The sequence below is a fragment of the Sinohyriopsis cumingii genome, chromosome 11, assembly GCF_028554795.1.
Source record: "Sinohyriopsis cumingii isolate HCF-2022 chromosome 11, ASM2855479v2, whole genome shotgun sequence".
NCBI lineage: Eukaryota > Metazoa > Mollusca > Bivalvia > Unionida > Unionidae > Sinohyriopsis > Sinohyriopsis cumingii.
Genome location: NC_142971.1, coordinates 37,055,586 through 37,083,436, shown reverse-complemented (window position 1 = coordinate 37,083,436; position 27,851 = coordinate 37,055,586). Strand labels below are relative to the sequence as shown.

Here is a 27,851-nt window from a genome sequence, read left to right as displayed (position 1 = left end):
ATCAAACTGACAGACGATGCGTAAATGTTCTAGCTGACCCAAACATTCCATTACCACGTTGGGGTTTTGTTTTGTTAATTAATTTGCCAGAATTGCGGTATAAAGAGCGGGATTTTCTCTGTTGCAGTCATTAATGATCAGCGTTTAGAAACGTGTTTTGTCCTGATTGAGAGGTATTGCTGAATACTTTGGAAGCAAGCAATTAGAAGCTCTAGCTATGGATTTATGGAAATGTCTTCTTTTTCAATGGATGTTGATTTTTGTTTCTTTGACAACAATTGCAGGTAGGTTGTGCAAGCTTCATAGTCCTTATATATATATATATATATATATATATATATATATATATATATATATATATATATATATATATATATATATATATATATATATATATATATGGCTATTTATCGTTATTATTAATTTACACATTGTTTTATGTAATTTACAAATTTTACACAGACAAATACACCATGTCTTTGCATACTTTTCGGTTATGGATAAAGTAACGGATGAAAACAACTGACTATAAGTTCGTAACCTTTAGTTCCCAATAATAACTAGCCTGGAATACGATATATGATACCAGACTAGTATAGTGATTACTCTGCAATACATATATTACAAGCCCATTTGTGACAGTTTCGATGATATTTCAAAATGCCTCTCATCCACACAGCCATTTTTTTTTTCTTCGTTTAAATGAGCATTTCCTTCTATCCAAATAACGGTTACATATAGCAAACTTGGCCGGTTTGGAAGATGAAGACTTCAAAGGGGCAGTCACTTAAAAGTGATCTCATCCGGCAGCGTGTCTTCATGTAAAATGAACAACTCTGCTTTAATTACTATCACCACTTAATGAGTACGTGATTATGTTTGGTCATTTAGTCCTATATTCGCTCTAGTTATTGGCATTAGAATAGGAGTAAAGTCTGTGAAGGAAATAGCGAAAATCAGAACAGAAAATTTTTGAAATTTATATACTGGAAAATCTAGAGATATTGAAAAATAATTTATAAGTATAGGAACAAATAAACAACCGTTACTATTTGAAATTCTTGAAGAAGCAGTCAGCCGAGTCGTTTAGGTCCTGGAATTCAGTTTTAATATTTTCTGATTCCTGATGTACATTAAAAATATATTACACACTAAAATAAAACAGAATAAATAAGGGGAGTAACCCCGATAAAGCACAGAGTAATTTCACCAATTTCTTTCGTTATCTCGTTATTTTATAAATCGCTTACTAGGGTCCGACACTTATCCATCCCTTAGACTTCAACAGAACTGATTTTGTTTTGTTTTAAATAGCATGTTCAAGAGGTTGTCCACTCGTCCTGACCTTTCCTTGAGCTTATTTAACTAATAGTTTGATGGGTTTTTTTTAAGTATAAGTTAATGTACTGAGCAAAGGTTGTACCTCTTACTCTAAGACATTTTCTGTGTACTTTGGGGCCTCTCACTGGTTCACATTATGTTATATAATTTCGTTTCACGCAGAACATACCACACCTAGATAAATGAAGTGAAGTAATCAAGGGGAAGTTTATCACAGTTGTACTGATGCTGGCGTGCATCCTGTTCAAAATCTGTCTCGTAGAAAAATGTTTAGACGAGGTTTGTCAAAAGTGACTGTTATTCGATTTGCCTCATGTGTGGGGGCCAGTCTTGATTCAGCCTTATCGAGTAATATGGCGTCATAATGTGCAAACAAGTAGGTAGTTTCCTTGATAACAGCAAGTGCGTGCTCGGCATAGCGTTGTGGCAAGCCATAATCCTTGGGGGGTATTCATAGCAGATTACGTTAAAACCGCAGCAGTCGGTAATAATGAGAATAAACAGACGAAGCAGATGATTTGGACCCGCGCCAATCTTTATCGGAGTCACAATAATTTCTCTATTTCCAAATGTGTTGAACCGTATCAGTTAGCCACAAACAACAAAGCACGTTCCTCATTCATGTTGAGGTTATGGATGAAGCAGCACAGAAAAGCATCTGACTTATAGACGAGGACCATTAGTTCCTGAAGTGACTGTGCTGGGAATCGATCCTTTAGATCTTGAAAGTAGTTGCTCTAAATTAACGCAATCAAATATTATATGCGGCCATTCCGATAAGACTGAACAAAAAATGACCTCATCCATTATGCCATTTTTGTCTTCATTTACATTAGCGGTTCGTTTCCAAACAATAGCTCATTTTTTAAAATTGTTGAACTCCCTGCCTCTGTTTTGGACCTTATATTGATCTTTCAGTTGTAAAGTCAGTAAGACCATTTACACGTTTTACATTGCTGGTATGCTAACAGAGAAAATAAATTTTAAAAAATTCTTTAGCATACAACCTTAACTGATACTAGTTAATTTGTAAGAATTCTAAAAGAGAAAACTATCGAGCCATAAAGGGCTTATCTACTTTCATCGACTGATGAACTGGACAAAACGTTTATGTCCGAACTCGGTTTCAAGAGGAATCACTTAAAAGCGATTTCATTCCTTACCAAAGTTTTCCTACAAAATGTACAAGTCAGCAATGATTCAATTCGTAATTATTTTTTGTTTTTAAAATATTAATTAGTTACTGAAAATATGAGTAAAAGTCACAAAATGGCGAACATCAAAAATGAGAGATTTTTAAAATCTATGATAATAAAGGACAATAATTATTTAAAACTTTTATTTGAGCAGTTAGCATGCATCATTTGGATCTTCAAATAGAGTTTTGATATTTTTCCCGTGATGCAAATTAAAAGTATATTGCACAACACAAAAAGACGCATCAAATAAGAAAGCAGCTCTTTCGGTCCACAGGGATGATTTATCTTTTCATAAACGTTTATTATCAAGTAAACATTTATCTAGTCATGAGACTTTAACACATTTCTTTTTGTTTTACAAAATCGTGTTTTAAGCGGAAGACATTCCTTCTGATGTTTCCTTGTGTGTACTGTAAGTAATAACTGGGAAGTAGTTACTTTGACTTTAAATAAAAAAAATACCTTCTATTTACGCTGGGACCTCACGTAGATGTTGCCTTACACTGCACCGAACATAACTAGATACAAGAATCACTAAAGAGCAATGTTATGATATCTAATTTGATTATGGCAAGCATCCTATTCTACACCTTTGTAGTGGAATGCTGTTTGGGGGAAGAACGTAATAAATTCTCCACCTATAATCAAGCGAGTATTGTTCACTCTGACTCGTGTGTAGGCAAGCTATTAATCAGGCGTATGTGGTCCCTCATCCTTTCCAGAAGCCACACTGACTCTCAGATAGGAGCCCTTGACCATTGGTCAAGTGCTCTGGTGCTTGCGGCTCGTCAACTGCCAGAAATGCCATGAATAGAACTCTAACTTGGAAACGACATCAATCGACCTTAAAAGCGTTAGCCGTGGATGCCTTTGGAAGATAATGTCAAAATTTGGTTGCCCGGATATATTTATCGTGATGGTTCGGCAATTCCACGATGTCATGTTAGCCTGTGTCGTAGACGATGGCGAATCATCTGAACCATTGCCAGTTTCCAATGGAATCAAGAAGGATGTGTGTTGTCCTCGACCTTCTTCAGTATGACGTTCTCTGCCATGCTTACTGATGCTCTCCGTGACTGTGGTACTGGAACATCAGATACCTAACTGATGGCAAGTTCATCAATCTGAGGAGACTTCAAGCAAAGACGAAGCTACAGTAAAGTGGCTACTCGTGATCTCCCGTTGGATGACGACTGTTACCTGAATGCCAAACCAGAGTCTGTCATGCAACAAAGTATTGTCAATTTAGATTGAGATTGTGGCAACATTCTATCTCACAATCAGTATCAAGAAGACAGAGTTTATGCACCTACATGCACCAAGAGAGCCTTACGTATATGACCTACCATCACGGTCACAGGTCAAACCGACATGGTATTGGACAAGTTCACCGAATTCGGCATCACACTGTCACGTGCAGTCCACGTCGATGATAAAACCAATGCCAGAATTCGCAAAATCATGTGTGGCCTTTTTCAGATTACATGCAGAGGATTTAAGTCAACAAACAAAATTTAATGTATACGAAGCCATTGTGTTGCCGACTCTGCTGTATGTGTATGAAACTGGGCGTGTACGCGAAGCTCAACCATGTTCACATCAGCTGTCTGAAGAAACTGTTGAGGATAAGATGGCAAAACAGGGGCCCAGACAGTGAGGGTCTAGCATCCACACTCTGCTGATGAAATGACAGTTGCTATGGGCAGACATCGTTATCCCGATGTCAGATGAGCGACTACCAAAGAAGATCTACGATGAGGTGACGGAGGGAACGCGATTCAGGGAATTCAGAAAAAACGCTTCAAAGATTGTCATTTTTGAAATACTTAAATACTGACCGTGAGTCTTGGGAAGATCTAGCACAGGATCGCTCCTCCAGGGGCAGTCTCATCCGTACTGGAGCTACATTCTTTGAAAGGAGGAGAATTTAAGAGGCCTGATCATTCATTTACGTACATGCAAAAACCAGACCGGTTAGTAACGTCATGGCCATCTTCGAACTCGAAGGACGAACAATAATTAGAAGTCATTATGTAATAACAAGTATTTCTCTGATAATAGAAAACACTTTTTATTAAAGCTATATATGCATTCCCATGCGTATTCAGTTTACTGATCTAGTATAATCTTAGCAGGACACGTTGTATGTATGCGTATTATAGTGTATAGGAATAATGAATAATTTCCGTTATGTCAGTGCTTGTTTCCTATATGAAGCTGGGGAGAATTATGAATTGTAAGGATATAAATTACTGATGTCTTCATTATAAGTCAAACCTCAGCTTCACACACATAGACACCGTTTATCGGAGTTCATTTCGGTACAATATATACTTTATTGCCATGGTATTGTTTATAGGAATAAATGATTTGATACAAGAAATAAAATGTTCAGGTGAACATGTGTGAATCTGTCATATATACTCGCTTAAAAGTAATCTAACTGCAACAAAAAAAAAAAAAAACAACCAACAAAAACAAAAAAAGCAAGACAAATCAACATAGACCCTGATCCAACGACACAATGCACCGGTAGATCAGGGTCTATAGCCTTTTGTTCAACTGATGAATCATAATAAAACGCAGAGATTCAGATCTGACGGTGGATAATGCGACGACAGATCAGGGTTTGTGTATTTTGCAGTTGGCTTCGATTTATTAGCTAGTACATACGGAGTTCGTGATAAAACCGATTAAATAATCTCATCTTTCAATCTAGTCCATTTGGTGGTTACACCTAGCTTTCAAGTATATTGCAAAATCAGCAACCTTAGTTCTTCTTTATACGTACAAAGGCTATTGTAAACCGCCAACAACTTTGATACGGCCCCGATGACCGACCAATATAAGTTGTTATAAGTAAAATGAATTTTCCTCTGCCGACTGAGGTTGTTTCTTAATTTACCACAATGATTATTTTTGTTTCTGATACGTTCTGAATCCAGTCGGCTTAATAGTTTTAAGCAAGTGACCGGAAATCTTTTTCTCACACCGAAAGCAAGTATGGAGATGACTGCACTAATTAAAGGTTATGTTTGGACAAAAGAATTAAAAAGATCAATAAACTTGGCGTTATTGTCAATTCAACAACCCATCAATCTACATTCACATGGCCATCAGTAACTTCTCTAAAAATCCAGTGCCCAAGCCTGAACCTTAGCTTTTCAACATATACGTATTATTTCCAAATACGTATGAAAATGACGAAATTAGTTCATAGCTGTTACGACGAAAATTGTGTGAATTCTTTTTCAACTGTATTAATGGCATTTTATGTTAATTAAATTTGATGATAACAATGGGTATGTATGACATTAACAGTAGGCATGTGTTTCATAACTCAGCAACCTTTCTCGAACAAGTACAAATACCATTTTTATTGGAACCTATCCCCCCACCAAAAAAAAAAAGTTTTGGAAATGAAAACTGATGCATGTACTTCACTGTAGAATTCGTTTTATAAGTGTCATGGATAAATGTTCCGTCGAATTGTTTATGGTGTGCCATCGTATTACGACTCTATGGTCTTAAACTAAGTAATATAAAAGAATGAGAACTAAATAGCTTTTAACAGTCAACAAATAATTTATTTATTTCCCTAGAATACAAAGTGGAAATGTAAAAAAAAAATCTTACGGTATTGTGAGTTAAATCACAAACAAAATTAGAACCTCTAATACAAGTCATAATAAATAAAGTTCTGAATAAACTTTAGTGGCATTCCAAATGATTTCCAACGCTGAAGGTGTTGATGTGTATGTAATGGCGAGTAGTCTCTAATGTACGAATGACCTGAATTGTAATGGTGTGTCAACAGTCTATTGTTAAATCACAGTAATACAACCCAAGGTTTCCTTGTTTGAATTCACTATAATTCCCAGTTAATGTCTCTTTCTATGAACAATATAGAGCACTTTGTATTTCCAGAGAATGATAATAATTTCACCCAAATCATAATCTGAAAAGAACGATATAAATGATTTCTTCCCAGATGTTATCGCAGGAATCAATCATTTTCGCCATGTAAACAAGGTTAAAAGTCCTCTACTTGACCATTGTCACAAGTAGCATTTTCTGGAAATAATGTCTTAATGAAATTTTCCATTTTAGAGCAATCTGTTACTAAAATTATAATATAGAAAGTGGTAAACATCAGGTAGACTAGGAATTCCAATACCCATGACCCAGACCCTAATAAATATTTTTACTTCTGGTGATAATAATCATAATCTTAAACCCACACTCATAGACAAAATATTAGCAAACTATAATTTTTGTTTACTAAAACAGAAACATCTTCAGTGTCTAGTGAACTTGATTTTGGACAAGGTCAAGTACAAAATCCCTAGCATATAATGAATTTAAATAACTTAAAAGAACAATGCAACTTAAACATACATAACACATAGCATGACATGTTTTACTTGAATTACACACAGCTGTAAATTCTGCTCCTAATGCCAGACAGTATGACGCAATCATGTGTATAATTAGCACAGACAATCAAGTGCGTCGCCATTTCCCCTCTATTTTTTCGTAGTCATCAGCAAGACAAACTTGTATAGTACTTAACCATACCCATATTTTTAAAAAAATATTTTAAATTTTTTTTTAATACTGTTGCGATGGATCATAAAAAGGAATGATGTACCATAGGCCAGAATGTCATTATTCCATCTATACTCTGGCCATCAAGGAGGCGCTTAAAGCGAAAATTGTTTTAAAGAAATCAAAATCGTCCAAATGCATGGGAAGAAATATCTGAGGCATTTTTCATGTACGCTTCTTTCTAGTGAAATTAGCAGCTTCATCTTAAATATAATTTCATACCTAATATTTGTATTTTACTATCCAATTATGCATAACACGTGGCAATAGAGGCGTGACTAAATATGACTTTGTGCCTGGTAAATCAACCGAGTCTAATTCTCTGACATTCCTGGACCGCGAATCGTGATGGGGCGTCGACGTGAGCGAATGAATGCGCGTAGGAAATCTACTCTCAGCTGTCTTCATAAAAACAAGCAGAATGAATGTAATAAGTGCATTCCAAAAGCATTTGTGAGGGCGAGATTCTCCTGCTATCCTTTGTCCCTGCCGTTCTGCCCTATATAACAGTTTGAACAAATACATGCAGTTCTCTTGAAAAGACAATAAAAGAATAATTTTATGTATTTCAGTACAAGAACTTTGCGTAACGAAATTTCATGTTAAAGATTTCATTGATGATTTTGAAGTTTATTGTCTTACATAGATTAAATTAGGGTAATCAGTTTCCAATCATCACATTAATTAAGTTGGTTTTCACCCTCCAGTATGTGATGATAAAACATGCATGGTGGTGAAGATGTGAGGTACCTCGACCAAGGTCTTGACCAATATAACCTAGGATGTACTGGGGGTGAGTGAGTGTTGCATTTTAATAGAATTTATCGCCATTTTTGTAGTTTTTGTTTTTGGTTGCTTTGTTTTTGTTAGATGAACATTCTTATCGTCGCATATCATTGCAATGGGACATTTCAAATGTAAACGTTGTCTCTCTTGATCTGACAGTGATGATGTTTGAAATGCTACGAAAGAAAACTGTTTGACGAACGATTTTAATGAACCTACGAGACTTCCATATATTGCTGCCATCTACTGGACCCAGTTATTCTCACCTCTTATTTATACGACCATATTCGCCCGCCAAAGGTCGTTGATCAACTTTGTTTCACATTGACCCTTGGCATATGTAGCTAGTCCATCCAATGTTGGGAACAAGCGTCGGTGCTAATTCAGGAGTAAAGCAAAATCAACTAGCCAATGGTGTTTTCACCGCCGCGTCGAAAAGATTATGTCCAAGAAATGTATAGTTTTTTTTTTTTTTAAACGCTTAAGTGGTGTAGTGGTAAGCATGGCCGACGAACTAAGTTCAAATCCAATGATACGCATACAATTATTTCTTAATTAATTTCTTTTATGTGTTGTTTCACTTTGAATTGTGAAGGGAAATTATGCTGCTGCTGATCTTTTATGTGCGAATATACAGATAACACATCATAATATGAACAGTTAACACATTATCGCAGGGATCGAGTGAGGAATCTACAACTTCAAGCTCTTGTACGTATTGCTAGCCAATAGGTTTGAGATAAAATATCCCAAATGTTGTTTCCTCTGAGTGGATACCTTTCATTACGTGGGCGAAAAGCTCAAGTATTTTCACTCGTGGCTTCGCCACTTGTGAAAATACGGAATTTTTTCACACACTGGATGAAATGTTTGTACGTTGGCAAGCAAATATCCTCACTGTATTCCAAAAGGCGAGTCCCATGATGTCCACAGATTAGAACTTGGGTGAACTGTTAGGCAAGTACTTTACCGGATGACTCTAGAATACAATGATCACATAATAATAGTCTTCATTTGACAATGAAACTTAATAAATATCTCCAGTTAAACATTTCCAACCAGAACCACGCAAAGTTTGACAATTTAATCACACCTTAGTTCAATATCAATTTGAATACCTTATTTGGAGACTGTGTGAACGTTAACGACTCTGGAGATGTTCTGCTGAGGCACAGAGTGTGCTGCCCTAACTACAGAGGAATAATTGAAAATATCACGAGGAGAGAGGCTCTCAACTCTCATCCGGTTATTTTCACCTGGTCAAGTCCAAAATCACATTCTGCCTTATCTGAATCGAGCGACAAATTATCTTTCATTGCAGTTATTGAACAATGCGTGATATGTGATACTAAAGTTCTTGGTACTAATAAAGCTACTGATACTAAATTGGGGGAGGGGACGAGTGGTCTAAAGCGCTCTCCGTTACGGATCACTGCCATCTCACCTCTGCCTGCGTGGTTTCGAGTCTCGGATTCAGCCAATATGGGTATGTGAGAAAGCTGGCCAGTAGCTTCTCGTGGATAGGTAGTTATTTCCGGGGTTTTCCCGGGTTCTTCCTCCACCATTAATACTGGCCTCCATGTATAGCCTATCGTGTGCTGAAAAATGGCGTTAAACCCTACGACAATTCCAAAATTGGTATCATTAGGTACGTCTATACAAAAAAAAATATTGATCCCACGTAGGTGTTACTAGATCTCTTGGTACTAATAAAGCTATTGATCCCAAGCAGATCTCTTGGTACTAATAAACCTATTGATCCCAAGCAGATGCTACCAGATCTCATAGTACAAATAAAGGTATTGATTCCAAATGGGTATTATTAGGTCTGTTGATACAAATAAAACTATTGGTCTCAGATACGTGTTGCTTTAACTCATTGAACTATCAAAGATATCGATCCCATATAGGTGACATCATATCTCTTGGTACTAATTTTTTTTTAAATCATCTCTGACAGGTGTCTCTTGATCTCTTGGCGCTAATAAAGCTTTTGTTCCCCAATAGTATGCGTGTGTGTGTGCGTGTGATTTGGATTTCTAACGTATCTTTAAAACTTTTTCAGTCATAGCTCTACGATGTCTGCAGTGCGGCAGTTTATAGTGATGCCTAGCACTGGGGCTTCATGCCGCAGACATGTAACATGATGTTCACCCCAGTCTCATTATTTATACACCAGGCCGACCAGTCCTAACACTAACCTCTTTTTGATGAGCGCCTAGCGAGGCAACTGTTGATAACATTTTTATAAGTATTTGGTATGACTCGGCCGGTTTTTGAATCCGCGACCTCCCACATCCAAGGAGGACAATCTAAACACTAGATCAGCGGAGCAATATAGGTGTTACTAGATCTACTAACATTATTAATCCCAAATAAATCTGACACGATTTCTTGGTACTAATAAAGCTGTTGAACTCAGACAGGAGTTATTTCATATATTGAAACTAATACAGATAGTAATCCTAATCCCAGGAGTCATAATTTGTTGCAGCACTTTCAGTTTCAGTTGCTAATGTTCTATATTACTTTTATAATGGATCATTTGAAGAAAATACAGTGTTCCATTTTTTTTTATATAGCTAATCTTTATTCCAGTGTTTAAACGCACGTTGTGGTCTTCGTATCGAATTGTGAACCTATATAAGTCCTCATTTGTGTTGGAACACGTGTATGTAGAACGTTTATTAGAAAACTGTTTAAATGAATCGAATACACGTATATGTACAACTTGTGTTGGAAAACTTTTACTGGAACAAATACATTTATATGTACAACTTGCATAGGAAATCTAATTTAATGGAACGAATGTTTATGTAGAACTTGTACTATAAAACTATTTTGACGGAACAAATTCACGTATATGTACAACTTCTTTCATACAAATAATATTGTCTGTGCGTCAGATTCCACAGCGTTTTAATTAATAAAATTATGCCATGGTTTAGGAGACCTGCTTCACTTCCATAATTTAGAAAGGACAAAATTTATTAATAGCGATGCCCCATTATATTTGAAGGAAATGATCCTCCCATATGTAATCAGTAAAAATAACCTTTATGCAATAGTATTGACCTTGTTCTATTCCATTTATGTTATCTATTCATGTTATCTAATGTACATTCGATGAACACTTTACAACCGCATTAAACAAAAAACACAGTAGATTTGTTTAACAGTCTCTTTACTAAGAAATAATACCCCAACAAGAGGGTAGATATTATTCATTTTACATGATAAACTGAAAAACGAATACATTTTTAAAAAAATCTTTTAGTGTAGGCTAGTCAGATGCACTAGTTTGTACATGTGGAAATCATACTGAAAAAGATGAACATCTCGTCTTTTGTGCAGTAGCTAAAGTGATACGAGACGTGTATTGTTTAGTGAATTAAGTGATTTTAAAACAAGTTTAGAGTCAGTCTAAAATGGGAGTTTGGAAATAACAAGAGATTAAAATGAAAAATTGCATTAAACGTACGAGAAGTTCGATACCAACGCTACTTCAATAGCATCGCCTTTTAATTCATAAATTGAAACTATGTCTTCTTTGTTTTATAATCTTCTTCTTTGGTATACTTCTACTTTGCTTTATTTTGGTTTGGGTTATTATTTTAGTATTCCTTTGGTATACTTCTACTTTGCTTTATTTTGGTTTGGGTTATTGTTTTAGTATTTTTGGCAGTATGCTAGCTGTCTCCGAAAAGGAAAAGTTTTGTTACATCACCTTTAATTCTCACAACTGGTTATCCATTGGATAAACATCATGCCACCTGACTCCAGACCTCAAATTCAGTTTCGGCAGCTTAACGTGAACAAAGTAAATGATGACTGTCTTGTTTGAATGTTCCAGTTTATTGAAATATTTTTTTTAAAAAGTACAAGATAATATTTATTTAAAAATGGGAACAGCTGTTCTATATTTGTATACTAGAAAAATATCCTAGTTCTGCGTGCACTAAAATTCAAGTGCTTTGTGAGTAAGGGACCTAAAAACAAAATTTTGCATTCCGCCAAAAAAACAAAAAACATTTATAGCGAATAGAATCTGCAGGTGTATGTGTGTGTTTCTCTCTTGCTACATCCAACTTCACTACAGAAATAATGTCCTATCTGGTGACTTATATCCGTAAACTGTTTTATTTTTTGTACAAAAATCAATAGGCTTGTTATTAATTCAAACTGTTGCTCAGAAAGAAAATATAAAAAAATAAAACAACAAGCAAACAAGAAAGAAATGTAATTTTTCAAATCACATCTTTGTCACTGATTCTTAGGTCTGAAATTAAGAATGGGAAGTTCTGATCACTCACTGTAATGCAGTCATTTCATCGTTTGACATAATCATTTCACTCTTTTAATTCAGGTGAAGAATTCACATGTTTCCGTAAATTACAACAACCCTGGGGACTGTGTTCCGGTCTATTAAGTGGCAAGAAGACAGACAATCCTGAGAAATGTTGCACTGGAAAAGGGGCCGGTTTCACATTAGAAGCTGTTGTAAGTTAATTAAATTGTATTAGCAGGATCTGGAGTGAAATATTGCTTAATTATTTTTCTTCTTCTTCTTCTTTTTTCTCCTCCTCCTCCTCTTCTTCTTCTTCTTGTTATTATTTTTATAAATTTTAATAATAATAATAATAATAATAATAATAATAATAATAACATTATTATTATTATTATTATTATTAGTAGTAGTAGTAGTAGTAGTAGTAGTAGTAGCATCATCATCATCATCATCATCATCATCACTGCTAGCCTTGTTAGGCCGTATTGTATCAATGAATTTGAAATTCGACGAAAGCGGGACCTATGCTTAAGATCATTTTGGCTATGACTAATTATACTCCTAAATGTCCTTAAATCTAGAAAGGAAACTTGATGAGATTAATCTACCAAACAACCTCAAATAGTCATCAAGGTTGAAGGCGGTGACTGTCCATACATTACCTTAGATAAGAATTTGACATTTAAATAAAAGTTACTGCAAATCCATTAGCAACCTAAAAATATAAGTATTCTTTGCAAGCAAGACAATACTTTTTTTTTTAAATAGCCTGACAGTCTAATCAGGCAATATTCCTATTCAAAAGAAAATAGCAGTGATTCACCGAAAACACATAAAAGACACATACGCACACAGACATACAAACACTCATAAACTATGTGCTTCGAGGTTTTGCATCTATGTTGTATAATATACGATATGTTTATATAATGTGTAAATATCCCCTGTCCTCTTATTTGGTACATGCTCTATAACATCCTTCGGAAAACATTTTTTTTCTGGTCTTGTCATTAACATTTCTTCTGGTACAAATCAGAATTTGAAAAAAAAAGTTAACAGTAAAATCTAAGATTCTTTAGTTCATTTCTAATATATCACAAATAAGATTGGCCAGTACGAGTTGAGATCCAAGGCGAGTGTTTGGATCGCTTTACAACTTTTTCTTCAATTTGATATTTAATGTCAAGATAAACCAGTTTCATGTCGGTATCATTCTATATGTAAACCAGTCAGTAATTCCTGAATATCGTTGCCCTAGTTAGATCCCAATTTTATACGTATCAAATGTTATTATACTATTAAACCAACCAGACCCAATTTACGTTTATAGCATTTAACCTACCGTCGATACTCACTTATTAGTCGAGTCCAACTGCGAACTGCACAGACCATGATCGCCGTCGCATGATGCACCGGCAGCTCTGGGTCTATGCAGTTTGTTAGGAATAATCAGTAGAACAAACAAATTGACCCTGATCTGCATGGGAAGTATGCTACGACATATCAGGCTCTGTTCATTGCAGTTTGCCTCGACGTATACACGAGTATAGACGACACCAGGCCCGACTTGCGGTGTAGAAAAAGGTGCATCAAAGGTCATCTTGAAACTGATATCACTGGTATGAGCTTATCCAAAACAGAAAATCAGAATTAAGTTAATCAGAGTAAATTAAGATATTCAAAGTACAATTTGATTCACCTGTTTACCTGAGATAAGGAGTGGATTCGGTTACATATCTGACTCTAAAATAGAAACACATTTATTTACATTGATTTGTTTTGGCTAGTGAATGTTGCTTGTTAGGTCAATAGGCACCTTACTTTGACGTAAACAGCCATAATTTTCACTGCAGGATACCAACTCAGAAAACCAAGCCTGACGGATATATTTCACTGCTGAAAACAGAGATTTCAGAAAAAAGAAAATAAACATTGTCAAAATTACTGTTTGAACCTACATCCATGTAACTGAATGTGTGGAATAGAAAGTGCATTTTATGTATAAAATCAACAGAGCAAAATTAACAAGTGCCCAAATAATGACGCGAATCTTATCGTATATATCAAGCGTTGACATATATATGTACCACGACCGCTAAGCAGAGAGAGAGAGAGAGAGAGAGAGAGAGAGAGAGAGACAGACAGACAGACAGACAGAGAGAGAGAGAGAGAGAGAGAGAGAGAGAATGCGTTCCATTCTCAACGATTCTAAGTGGACATGGAGGCTGAATCGTTATAACGATACTGTTAACAATCTGTTTGCATGTCATGTGGTATGTATTTACCAGATGTAAACTGTCTGCTTTCCAAATATAGGATAATTGTTCTCAAATATTTATTTCAGGTCAAAGTCCGCAAAAACAGGTACCAATGTGAATCATGCGAAACATGGCTTATACAGAAGAGTGGAATTACAACACCCTCAGGTTAGTATTTGCCCTTATCGACTCGTTTTATATATTATATTATATTATATTATATTATATTATATTATATTATATTATATTATATTATATTATATTATATTATATTATATTATTAGAGTAAATACTGATATTAAGCATTTGTGTAACTCATGTAACAAGGTTGTATTATTAGAAAAGCATGTACACAAGATTTTTTTCCATTTTTCCAAACCAAACTGCAATACATTGTTATAGGAATGCGTGCTTCTAAATTCGTTAGTAACTTCAAGTCTTTGGTATACAGCTCAAAATGAGAGTTCTTACCCCTCACCTTGTTGAATTTACAACCATTTATATGTGTATAATAAAGATGACAACAGAATAAATAAAATAAAATAAAATAAAAAAGTAAATAAATAAATAAGTTGTATTTAAAAAAAATATGTATCTTGTTTAAAACCGATTAGTTGAACTATGAGATAACTATTGTGATTACGTTTTTAATTTGCAACTTAATAATTTTGAATGTAATGATCACTAATGAAACCAGCAAATGCGGTGGTTAAAGGACAGTTGGTTTTTAAAGCGAACAAATTTAAATAGCTAATTCGATTTTTCTCTGCTTGATCTAGATATATGTGATAATTCGCCATCATCTGTTGTCAGTAGGCAATCTTCCTACGCTTGGCAGAAATAACTATCTAGTCTTTTGGTTTAATAAATGATCAGTGCACAAAATGGACGATGATATTTTCTGCTTTGTAGTTCCAAAGTTCACGTGTTTTCGTAAGTTCAAAAAAGATCATTGCTCTGGTCTTGTGGTAGATGAGCTTTCAAACCAGTCTCCAAAGGATTGCTGCGAAGGAAAGGGAGATGGATTCGCAAAAGAGTCACTGGTACATTCATGATTTTATTACCTTTTCCAGGACATCACTGCAAATCAAGCCATAAAACTTTTTATGTGTGTATGTGTGTATGTGTGGGTGTAAGAAGCGATTAGCTTGGTTTTGTTATACCCGATTTTCGCATAAGGTTCAAACTTTTCAGAACAGTTATCTCCCCGATTGTCTTCACTGTTAATCTTTGCTTTGAAAATAGAAATGCGCGTATCCTATGGTAGATTTGGAGCTTGTGGGGTTTGGTTGGGATATGTTGAATTTTTCATAAGTGTAACGTAATTCAGAAAGAAGAAAAAACAATGCCTACATTGTGCAAATTCATTTCTGTATTTCAAGGTCAGGCAAAGTTGGTGTCCTTACTACTTAGTGCTATTTCATGTTAATTTCCCTAGCATACAGAAGGAGCCATTTTCATTAGCAATTTCAGGAGCCGCAGCGGCTCAGTGGTTAGCGTACCAGACTTACGACCGAAATGGTGCGAGTTCGATTCCCACGATCGGACCAGGCAGGGTCAGATACGTGGTGTGTCATTGGACGAGGCTCTTAACGCCCATTGTCTCGGCACTCAATAACCTAAATATGTTGCTGTGCTGTAAAGCACCAAGATAATCACCAGCAATTTAAACCAGAGGGCATAGTTTTATAAAAGTAAAAAATAAATGTCAGTCAAGTAGTCAAAAGACATGTAAATGTCTAACAACGCAATGTCAGTTGCACAACGCGTATGTCAGTCGTCTTACCCTGTCTTAGGCTTTGCCTATTTCATATTATGTAAGGACTTGCTCTTTCGTAAAATGGTCGCTCACTGCGCAAGCTGATGACGTGTTTACTACATAATGAGATATGACATCATTTGTTGCTTACGTCAATCGTGTTAAGATAAAAAATTCATTAGATCTCATTATATTATTTTTCTTTCTTCAGAAAACGATTGGAAAGAACAAATATGAATGCGTCTCCTGCAACGAATGGAAGAAACAAACTAGTGCGGTCACAACAAAATCACCATCTACGACAACGAAAGGTTCTTTTCCCAAATAAGTGTGTGACCATTTCAGTAAAGATTAGTGACTTAGAAAAGATGTGCAGCGAAAGAAATCATGAATGCGAAAATGGTCTACATGTGAAAGACAAAACAAATTTTGCATATGGGGAAGCTATAATTGGATGTCCTGAAATGCTTCAAATTTTCTTCAGAGGGCATAACATTTTATCGTTATCTAATTTTTGTCTATGTTATGTAAACTTAAAATTTCCATCGAGCGATGTTGCAGATGAATTTAATATATATTTACTAGTGCTTTTTTGGGGGAGGTGGGGTTGTTATTTATTTTTTTGTTCATGAATTTTATATTTAGATGCATACCTTGAATCAAAGGTAATAACTCTAGTGCTTGCAAGTTATGATTAGTTATCCACTATTGCAAATATCTGGGAATACCTCGAAGGGTTTAAGAAATCGGTCGGCAATTTCATGGGAAATTAAAATTGCAAATATTTTAACTAATTTTAAGAAAACTAGATTACTTTAAATTACCGATGAACTTTCATGCAATCGAATGTAATTTATATCAGACTCTTCTCGCGTCTTTTTGTGTAAAGGTTTTAAGTACAATATCTGTGTTGCTTATCCTGGTGAGATTATCCAGTTTCTAGACCAGAACATAGTGACCTTAAACCGTGCATAAAAACTACCAAACATGATAACTCCATGATCCTTTTGCGGTTTGTAGGCAGGATATTGGTAATTCCCGTTCCAATATTATCGTACATCTTTCTTAGTTATTTAAATCGCCTTTTTATGTATAGTAAAAGGTAACGTGTATATGATTCAGTTCACGTGATCCGTATTTTGTTTTACAGGAGAGCTCACTATTGGCAATTGGGGTCCATGGGGTCCATGCAGCACATCCTGTGGGGCCGGATGGCGCTCCCGCTACAGAGATTGCATAAACTGTGACAAGAATCATTATGAAAACGTTATGTCTGAACCATGTGTCATCAAACTAAAGTGTCCGCGTATGTAACAACGAATTTCCTTGTATCAGCCACTAACTATATGCATTAGAGAGTAGTTGTTTTCAGCATATGATATCATGGAAAATATTAACTTATTTTGAGCAGTCGATAACGATATTATCAAGTTTGGATCATGTCCAACACAAAACATTTAGCAAAGATTTCTAGGTACTATTCTGTCTGTTGTGCGAAGAATGTTGTATTCGGGTTTGCTTAATGCCAAGAATATAGCCTCCCTTATACTGAGATTTGATTATTGATTGGAAATAATTATATTACTATTGAACATACATCACATAAAAAGAACGAACTAAAGCACTTGCATTCTAACTTTGCCTGAAAATAATTTATAGTCTGAATATAACTCGCCGTTTTTTGTGTGCTCCCTACCGATCTAAAATGCGAAAAGCACAAATGTGATAAAACATGCCAGAACTTAGTCCATTCACTGATTTATAATTTCAAACCTGATTATGACCGGGTTGGGTGGGTGCCTAACACCGTTATCTTCTGCGCGTTTTATACCAGAAGTTTTCAGTGTAAAAGACTACCGTGCTCGCTGGTCATTTCCAGTTCCTGGACAAGTCCATCAACTCATGTATAGTCAGTGCTTTAAGCATTTGTTCCAAATCATATATTTTCGATTATTAACTTTATTTTGTTCTTGCAATATGTGAGAAATAGATAAGGGTAAGACTTAATCAAGATACGATCATTTGCTTGTATGTTTTATTTGTGTTTTTTCTCTCACAAATTCTACAGTCGGTGATAGATGATATTTATAGCTGCTTCTAATATCTGAATTCTCCATGCGACATAAATTTCTTTGGTTCATCTCATAAATCGATATAACATGTGAAAAGTATATTGAAATATACTGACCAATTTTAGAGGACGGAAACTGGGGACCTTGGAATCCATGGCAAACATGCACGGCGTCATGTGGTGGAGGTGTTCGACGTAGAGAACGTACATGTAACTACCCACCACCTACACACGGCGGATTGGATTGCCTTGGTAGCGCCACTGATGAGGAGTCATGTAGTGAACAGCCTTGCCCAGGTACAGAGACGTATGTCTGCATGTATACGTGCGTGCGTATGTATGTATGTATGTATGTATGTATGTATGTATGTATGTAAAACATAATTGATTTATCAATCACTCACATACAATTATCGTTATCTCAGGCAAAGTCAGGTTTAAATGTATGTTTGATCTGCTGCGTCAGACGCCTTATTTAGATTCGGAGAAACGAAACAAAAATATAGATTTTGAAGTCAGAGGTAATCTAATGCTATTGGCTTTCGGTATATTTGATGCACGTTATGAAATGGACCCCAAACAGTGCCGCCTTAAAGCTCCTTGATATTTAGATATCCAATGTTCTGAGCTATGTTTCACATCCGCGTCTTCTTTTTTAAATACCACTTATTATTTCTGATAGTCGTACTTATTCTTCTGTAAAAAAAAAAAAAAAAAAAAAAAAAAAAAACATGAATGCTGTCGCACACAAGATACGTTTCAACTCATCTATTAAGTAGTTGCTTCAGTCACATCTCTCTAGCTTCTTTACTAAAAAGATTTCATACATAATTAATTGCTAATAATAACGGCCGTTTGCGTATTCTTTATTTCCAGTGGCTGGTTCTTGGGGTGAATGGAGTAGATTTACGGTATGTACCGCCACCTGTGGACGAGGGACAATGATGAGAACTAGACTTTGTGACAATCCGCCACCAGCTAATGGCGGTGCCAATTGCCCTGGGCAGGATCTACAACATAGACCATGCGAAAATCGACAATGTCCCCGTAAGAGAGAGAGAGAGAGAGAGAGAGAGAGAGAGAGAATCATGTTATAACTATCAAAGTTTTTGGAAGATGGTGAATGAAAAGGAAAAATCTTTCCAACTTTAGCTATTTAGAAAGAGTGAACAGTATTGTAGCTTGATCGATTAAGAAAACTAATCGGCGCTTTTAAGAAGAAAAAAAAAACGGTAAGGTAGATTAGGGCGTATGAGTAGAATTAATTTGATATAAAATTACCAACAATCTGCTGTATATTTAACTTTGAAATTTAAATATACATGTAAATAATTAATTCACAACAAGGTTGATTTTCAGTCTTTTGGTTGCTTCTGCGACAATTATCACAAATAAGCTCAAAGCTGCTTTAAGATCCGTTTAGATGACCATTCCATGGTTTTAGACATTTAGACTTTCAAAAAGAAAATCCCTTAATTCTTGTATGCTTGTGGAAAACTATGACATTTTAAAAAATATACATTCACTTCAAAGTATTCAAAATCCCACTGATCGAAGGTATTGTTTAAATTGATTATAAAACCTAGGGGTGGAGAATATGGAAGGGATGGTTGTTAAAACAGACTGATTTTTTTTCTCATTAAGAGGACGGAGGTTGGTCTGAGTGGTCAGCATGGTCGAATTGTCCGGTTACGTGTGGCACTGGAAACAAAACTAGGTCGCGAGACTGTAACAGCCCACGTCCCTTGTTTGGTGGTAGAGGCTGCATCGGGCAGGGAGTTGGAGCACATGAATGCGACAGCGGAGTTCCATGTCCAAGTAAATATTCTGCTGATTGGTCTTGTTCCAGACAATAAATGAACCATTCAAATGACATTGTTTATTGTTGGCACGTTTGTTAGACAGACAATGTTTAAACCGCATACTATATTTTGAAATATCTATTTTTGTCGGGCAAATGTATTTTCATCTGTAACGGAAAGGAGTTTTATGTAAATTAGGTACAAGAATATGAAACGAATGTAACCACACTATGAAGGTCCCAACATTTTCAAGTGTACATAAATAAATACAGAAGGCTTAAGAAACGCATATATTTGTTAGATGTTAATTTGGCAATAAAAATAAATTATAAAATGTAAGTAAATCAAATATTTATATATGAAAATACTACATATGTAATGGAAAATTTTGCCATCGAAGCTTTGAAAACGTTTGTTCGTCAGGGCGTCATGTGATCAGTAAAGAACCTGTTAAACTCAGACATTAATTATTGTCGTAAAATGTATTATTTTCTTTTAGTTTATCCACAACGTTTCTCGTTCAAATTCCTTCAATGGAAATATTATCGAAGGAATAAAATACACAGCCACATCATGGCGAAAGCTCTTGATTTATATTCTTTAGTAATAAACTGAATGACCTTTGAGCCAAACGAATTGTTCTGTTTTCGGTTTTGTGTTTTACGACAGTAAATGTGCTTGGTTTTTTTAAAACCAAAACCTGAACCTGACATGTATATTTGCAGTTGACGGAAACTGGGGTCCCTGGACTAGTTTTGGTCCTTGTAAAGCTTCTAAATGCGAATCGGGAATCCAGATGAGATCTCGTTCGTGTAATAATCCACGACCACAAAACAGAGGAAGGTACTGCATCGGTTCAACGGTAGACCGAGTTCCGTGTACCAATTTGGAGGGCTGTCTTAGTACGTGAGTTAAAATATCCGTGTTTAATGCGCACCTGTTTGCGATGATTGGAGATCCAGATCTGCACTGACATAATGATGTGGCAGATCATAATTGACACTGTTTATTCTATCTACGATTTGAAGCATTTGGGATATACTCTAATCTGTCGGTGCATTATGGGACGTCTGATCTAGGTCTTACTGATCGCAGTTGGGTGAGCGTTATACTCAGACATACAGTCGTAGTTATATTAATTTGTAACCCCTGGTTCAATTTCGGTAATCAAACGTTGGTTTTAATAAATTAAACGTTTGCTGGAACAAGAGTTCCAACATGATGTTTTTTTCTTCCCCTAAGGCAAACCATCAATATAGTTAGTATTTGTACATATGCACCTAAATCAATATATTATTCAAGAATTACTGATAAATATCAGGTCTCTACCGAGTCAGATATGTGAAATATATTTAAAGTCATTTTACAAATACACATTACGGGGCCATGCATTGCGATTATGTGTTGATCGCATGTGTCTTAACGTTCGTCTCAAGCATATGTAAACGATAAGTAAGATCTTAGTGTTTTTAATATATAAAGAGGGCAAAAGGTTGTACATGCACATACATGTGCATTTTTTTTATAAATTCTAGTAAATGGAGACTGGTGTAACTGGGAAAGCTGGTCCACTTGTGCAGCCACGTGCTTATCCGTGTCGTCCGTTCAGGTCAGGAACCGTCAATGTTTATGTCCGCCTCCTCAGCTTGGTGGAGCACAATGTGAAGGCAAGTAATCTTCCAGTTGAAGACAGACAGATTTGTCATTTTTCTTTATCAGTTTTCAATGGTGTGCCAGTTTATATATTGTTGTAGGTTTATACGCGATATAAATCGGCATATTTTGTTCGGCATTGACCAAATAAAAAAAGCAGATTTTTAGTAATGCAGACAAAATTAATGTAAATATTAAGTCGTAGAGAGTAATTGGAATAAAACAACAATATACGCACATATTGTTCCATGACATCACGCATTCCAATAAAAATTTAATTTCCTGCAAAGTAGGCCTCTCAGTCAGCACATGTGGAATACATCCGTATCCTGAAGCAGATACGATGCAAGACCAAATCGGCTTTCATTGGAAGTCAAGGTAAATGTGGCTTAGATGAAAAATTGTATAGTGATGCTATTTCTTTTCTTAAAACAAATCGGCTTCAGTCAAAGTCAAGGTAAATATGGCTTAGACGAAAAAGGGCATATTGATGCTATTTCTTTTCTTTAAAAAAATCTCTCTTTCGATGTTGTTTATTTTCTCAAATTTTTTTTTCTCTATAACAAGGTCTTCAGAGTTTTGTAGAAAAATATAAGTATTTCAAAAACCATAAATGTTAACGCTTTCTGCAGAGGTAACGATTTTGCTAGAGACCAAGAATGTGTTTCTCTCGTATGTATTTTGTTTTGCTTACTACAAAAATGGCAAATAAATAAATAAATAAATAAATAAATAAATAAATTAATAAATAAATAAATAAATAGGTGGGATATATAAGTCAGCATGTAATCTTTTGTTTGTTTATGGTCAATGTTTTTTAAACTGATATTTAACTAGTTATCACCTTACCTTTCAGGACAGGATTATGATACTCAGAAATGTGAAGGAATCCCTTCATGTTCATCGTTTGATATACCTGTAGAGGGAGGTGAGCGTGCGCGAAGTAATGTTTTCTTTGTGTGTGTTTCTTCCTTTTTTTGTTGTTGTTGAAGGGGTTGTTCTTTTGTTTTGTTTTATTTAGTTTTAGAAAAATGAGGGAAGTGCATGATTTTTCTAAACAACACCATATGTCAAATTCTTAAGTATTGTTAAGACAATTTCGGTTATATGCTTTTTAAAACACACCGGAATGATAATGCTTAGATGGTATTCTGTTGTCTTAAATAAATATTTTAATTTAATATTAAAAAGAACCAGATTTTAAAAATACAACTACATGAAAATATTGTATTGAATTTGTTTCTGCTACTGTTACATAGTACATAAAGTCATTCTTTCGACATATTCTAACAGAAATTAAAAATAAACATGTATCAATGTTATCTCCTTAAACTTAAAGAAATTTACATATTGAAACTTCTTATCCAAGGCTCAGATTATATTTTTCTTCTTCTTCTTCTTCTTCTTCTTCGCATTATTATTGTTATTATTAGTATTACTTCCCTTATTGTTTTTGTTATTATTAATACTATTATTTTTATTATTGTTATTAATATTATTATTTCTATTATTATTATTATTATTATTATTATTATTATTATTATGTCCCTTTTTGTTATTATTATTAATATTATTATTAGTAGTAGTAGTATTACTTCCCTTATTATTATTATTATTATTATTATTATTATTATAGCTGTTCCTGGAGATGATACAACCAATAAAGACAAAATATCAACTGACAGTATGATTCCGGATACGGTAGGAATACTACAATCTGCATAAAATTGACTGATACGGCGGGTTTGATTTAAAAATGTATTCCAGCACCTTTTTATATGTGTAGGCAGATGTATCTTATAATATTGCTATCAGCGATACATGTACCAACTGTTTTCCTTTTTTCTGTGGACATCTTTATTATCTACCAGCACGTTTCAGAGTTGGCATGAGATAAAACCTGATTACATTAGATGCTGAGAACTTTGATATCTGCTGATCTCACATACCAATCGAGATCATGCAGCTTACTAGACTAAGTATACTATACAAATGATACATTCTTTTTATCTGCATACAATTTGATTTTTTATTGTCGTTAGATTATCTTTCGTGCCGTAATGACACTTTTTCTTGATTGTTTGTTCATGTTCTTGATTATTTCTAATTCTTCGCCATGTTCTCTGGCCCTCTGTATCAGACAGTCTTAAGGTCTGTAGGAAACGTTACCTATTCGTAATAATACATGACGCACTTTGTCGAGGAAAATTTAAGGTGATCCGTTTATTTGTTCTAAATTATTTACGACCTATTATTTTGAGTCGCTTTTTTTTTCGGGCATGAATGTGATATCCTCTGAGAACGAATGTGGAAATAGATAAGGGTGTTAAAAAGGAAGCCGTCCGTTTCTATTTTTATACTGATCGGCAGTATGCAACCACAAACTAGCACTCAATTCTTGTTTGCTTTTCATACTTTACTGGTATAAGCTTTTTTGTTCTTTATCTACTTTTCAAGACCAACCAAACTAAACTATTAAAAAAGAACACAAAAGAAACCATATCAGAGTGGACAGGATAAGCTGAAATTAAGAAATGGTTTGTACACTGAGTTGAGATAAAACCTACATTAGCTATCTTATGGCTTGGATAAATAATTAAACCCAGCTTTATACTAACGAATATTAATTAGAATCCTGCTTAAAATACATTTAATGGTAAGAGTTACATATACTTCTAAAGACATGAATGCCATTTTATGCTTTGTTTCTACTTTAACAGTTTTTATCTCTCTACATTTTTGGCAAAATAGGGACAGATTTATCTAACATTTATGACTTTCAGCCTTATTCATTCATTTCGTAGTAATAATAAAAACCCAATTGCAGTCAACGTTTACGTAAATTACGCGAATTCAAGAAACAAGTATCATATTATAATAATCGATCGACCTAATTCTGGCTAATTTTCATTTTGTATTTTAGGATGCATAGCAGCAATGCAAGAAACAATCAATCTGCATATTACAAGGTACAGTACAATTATTACTTGCTATTATTTTCAAATCACAGGAAGAGAAAAAGAAGTCATGGTCACCAGAAAACCTGTAAATGATACGCATTATTATGGTAAATGTATGATAACTTGGTAAAGTATCTCATAATATTTGAAATTGCTTTTGGACGTATCAGACATATGCGATCAAAGTATTTGTTAAAACAAGCACCAGAACATTATAAATACTCGATTAACCTAATCGTATTATGAATGAATTTGAATCTAATTGTTCTCTGATAAATTATATTTTCTCATGTCAACTCAAACTTGTTTCTTGTCTCATTCTATATATTTCATTATTTTCTTTCAAAAGGTACAGAGTAGTGATGTGTTTTGCGTTTCAAGAATTAACGTAATGAAATCGAGAAAGACAGCAGACCGTTGAATATAGAATGCGGCTTTGTTTCCTATACATGAAAAGTCTGATTTAGAATGCGTCCCTGAACGTTATTAATGTCTGCATCGCAGCCAGCGAGGGACAAGAACAACTTGCGTGCAGATTGAGCAACGTCAACTTCTTGACCGCATAAACATTTTAGAAACAGAGGAAAAATTTAATAAACGAATCCAAAATGTTTTGACAATGGTTTTGTTTTAACAATACGTTGCTGCTTCTTAAAATTGGTTGTATTTCGTTTGTATTGCATACTGTGTTTGTTTAAAATTATACTATTATGAAATTATCAAATGTACATTGCCAAAGGTCACATTACATTTTGTTTACGTTGGGACACTAGATGAAATGTTAATTCACTATAGATTGATGTGTACTTGGAGGAGTTTCAATACTCGCAGAAAGTCAAAGCAATTACGTTAGATTTTTGTAATTTAATGTTCAGTGCCTTGCTGATATGCCGCAATTGATCATAGGTGACATCAAAGCATTCAGTTAAATGTGTTTGTATGCATTGTTGAGTAGTTTAATACATTTGTTGTGTTTTAAGAGCACAATTTAAGGTACGGTCCAATTCATTATTAAAATATATATTAGCTCTGATCATTTTACAGAAATTAAGACATTTTATTCTCTGATCATTTAACATTTGCGGTGAATTGCTTAATTTACTATGTAAGTGTTGTCAGTTCTTCTTAACAATATAGATATTGCCAGCCATGACCCAATTATGACAAAGGTCAAATTGATCATTTATATTACATTATTCACATTTACTGTAATCATTTCAATTCCTAATTAATGTTTCTTTGATGTTTCTTTGTTACCAATGTTTCAGGACTTTCTAATTTATTAACAGTTTATTCATATTGTACATCTTGAATGTTCTTTCATTGATAATGTTATACATGTTCTTGTATATTGAAAATTAGACGATGTGATGCAAATGATAAAGGATTTCACAATATAATCGTGAACAAATTTACGCTCGACCGCTGATGAATATTCAGATGTTAACTTTATCTAGGAAGTCGAATCAATACTTCTGGGATCTTCAACTGGAACTCATCAAGGGGTTTGCTCAAATTACATGATTCTAATAAACATTGAAAATATCAGACTCCTTAATGATGACGCTCCCATAAAGAATATTACCTATTGCCAAATGTAAACTATAACCGCATAAGGAGTTTACTTTTTCATTCTGTTTTAATTTTTTTTTAACCTTTTTCATCTTATATTTATAAAGGAATACTACTATTCTTTTCAAACATACCCACTATCACCTCTTTATCTTTGGTATAAAACACGACCAAAAATCTCACATTAGTGTATAGTTCCTTAACGATAACATTATTTTTTGTTACTGAAAAAACGAAAACATCTTTTTTTTCGTCGAATCCCAACATCTACAGTCTTCGACGGATAGGTAGTGTATTTACTCCATGGTAAGCATTAATAGTAACTCTTACTATTAAAAATAAAACTGTATCTGCACGATATATATCGGCAACTTCGTCAATCTTAAAACGGCATATCTTATCATACGTCAAATTAAACACACCATGTGGAATATTACTGCGATATAAGAATTATACTCGCTTTATAACAAACGGAAATCTCGTTGTTCAAGGGTAGATAACCATGTATATACTCATAACTGTTGTTTTTTAGATACATATATATATATATATATATATATATATATATATATATATATATATATATATATATATATATATATATATATATATATTAAAACAATTCAATGCACATAGCTGTTTTGAATGTTGGTGTCAACATCTGCAACAACTTAAAATTATATCCTTTTATGAGCATCAACACTGGCTTTTATGTTGATTTGTAAATGGATTGTTTGCTCAGTACTATATAATTCAAGTCTGATTCATGGATTTTGTACGTGTTCTCTAGAGTTCAATCCAAAACAATCCATATAATAGTTGGTGTAACACGCCAATGTCACTGAATTACATTCGATTCTGTGTTTGGTCCCATAACTGGGCTCTCTTTCGATGTCATCAAATTGTTGTCTTAATTTGTCTTAATTTGCATCTTTATGAAATGATATGTTATGGATGCCTTCGATTGTATTATAAATATGATTGGATTAAAATGTATTTCTTCAATTGTTTTTTTTTCCCACCCACCTTCTTTCATCAGATAAGAACACATTTGAGACTCAGTTCAATCGGTTTTCTAGCTACGTTCAAAATACTTTGACCTTTGAAATTTTAGCCAGGCTAATACTTAAATAATAACCTAAATTAATAATAATCTTCCAACTTGTTTACCAAGGAGATTCTGGCATTTCTGAATCACGCGAGAAACAAACCAAGTATTTCGATGACATGAGAGGAAATTTGGATGTACAAAAAATGTGTAATGTTTTCTCTGATTTAGTTCTAATTAACTATTTGAGAAATGTTTATTGCTTTACGGGTGACATATACTTACCGTAGATACCATTATTCGCTGTTTATTATGATATAAAGACAGAACGATGTACTTTGTTTATTTGTTCTTCGGAGAACTGAACAAAAAAGAAATAAGTTTGGATTCATTGTATTTCAGGGTGAGTTGCATCATTTAAATCAAAAGCGTCATCTAATTTATTGCAATACTGTGTGGTAAATTACTGTTTAATTAATCTTTAAATAAAGCAATCATATCTTGTT

General features: G+C 34.4%; 1 protein-coding gene across 1 annotated transcript; it reads left to right on the top strand.

Moving 5' to 3' along the window:
* LOC149787928 (properdin-like) lies at positions 1–27,851 on the top strand. Its single transcript, XM_089974185.1, has 15 exons — positions 1–284; positions 12,301–12,434; positions 14,567–14,648; positions 15,393–15,523; positions 16,451–16,550; positions 17,390–17,545; positions 18,437–18,607; positions 19,187–19,357; positions 19,955–20,128; positions 20,838–21,014; positions 21,648–21,779; positions 22,622–22,693; positions 23,402–23,466; positions 24,689–24,734; positions 25,075–27,851. The coding sequence occupies exons 1-14, from the start codon at positions 218–220 to the stop codon at positions 24,695–24,697; spliced, it is 1,641 nt and encodes a 546-aa protein (XP_089830311.1). The 5' UTR covers positions 1–217; the 3' UTR covers positions 24,698–24,734; positions 25,075–27,851.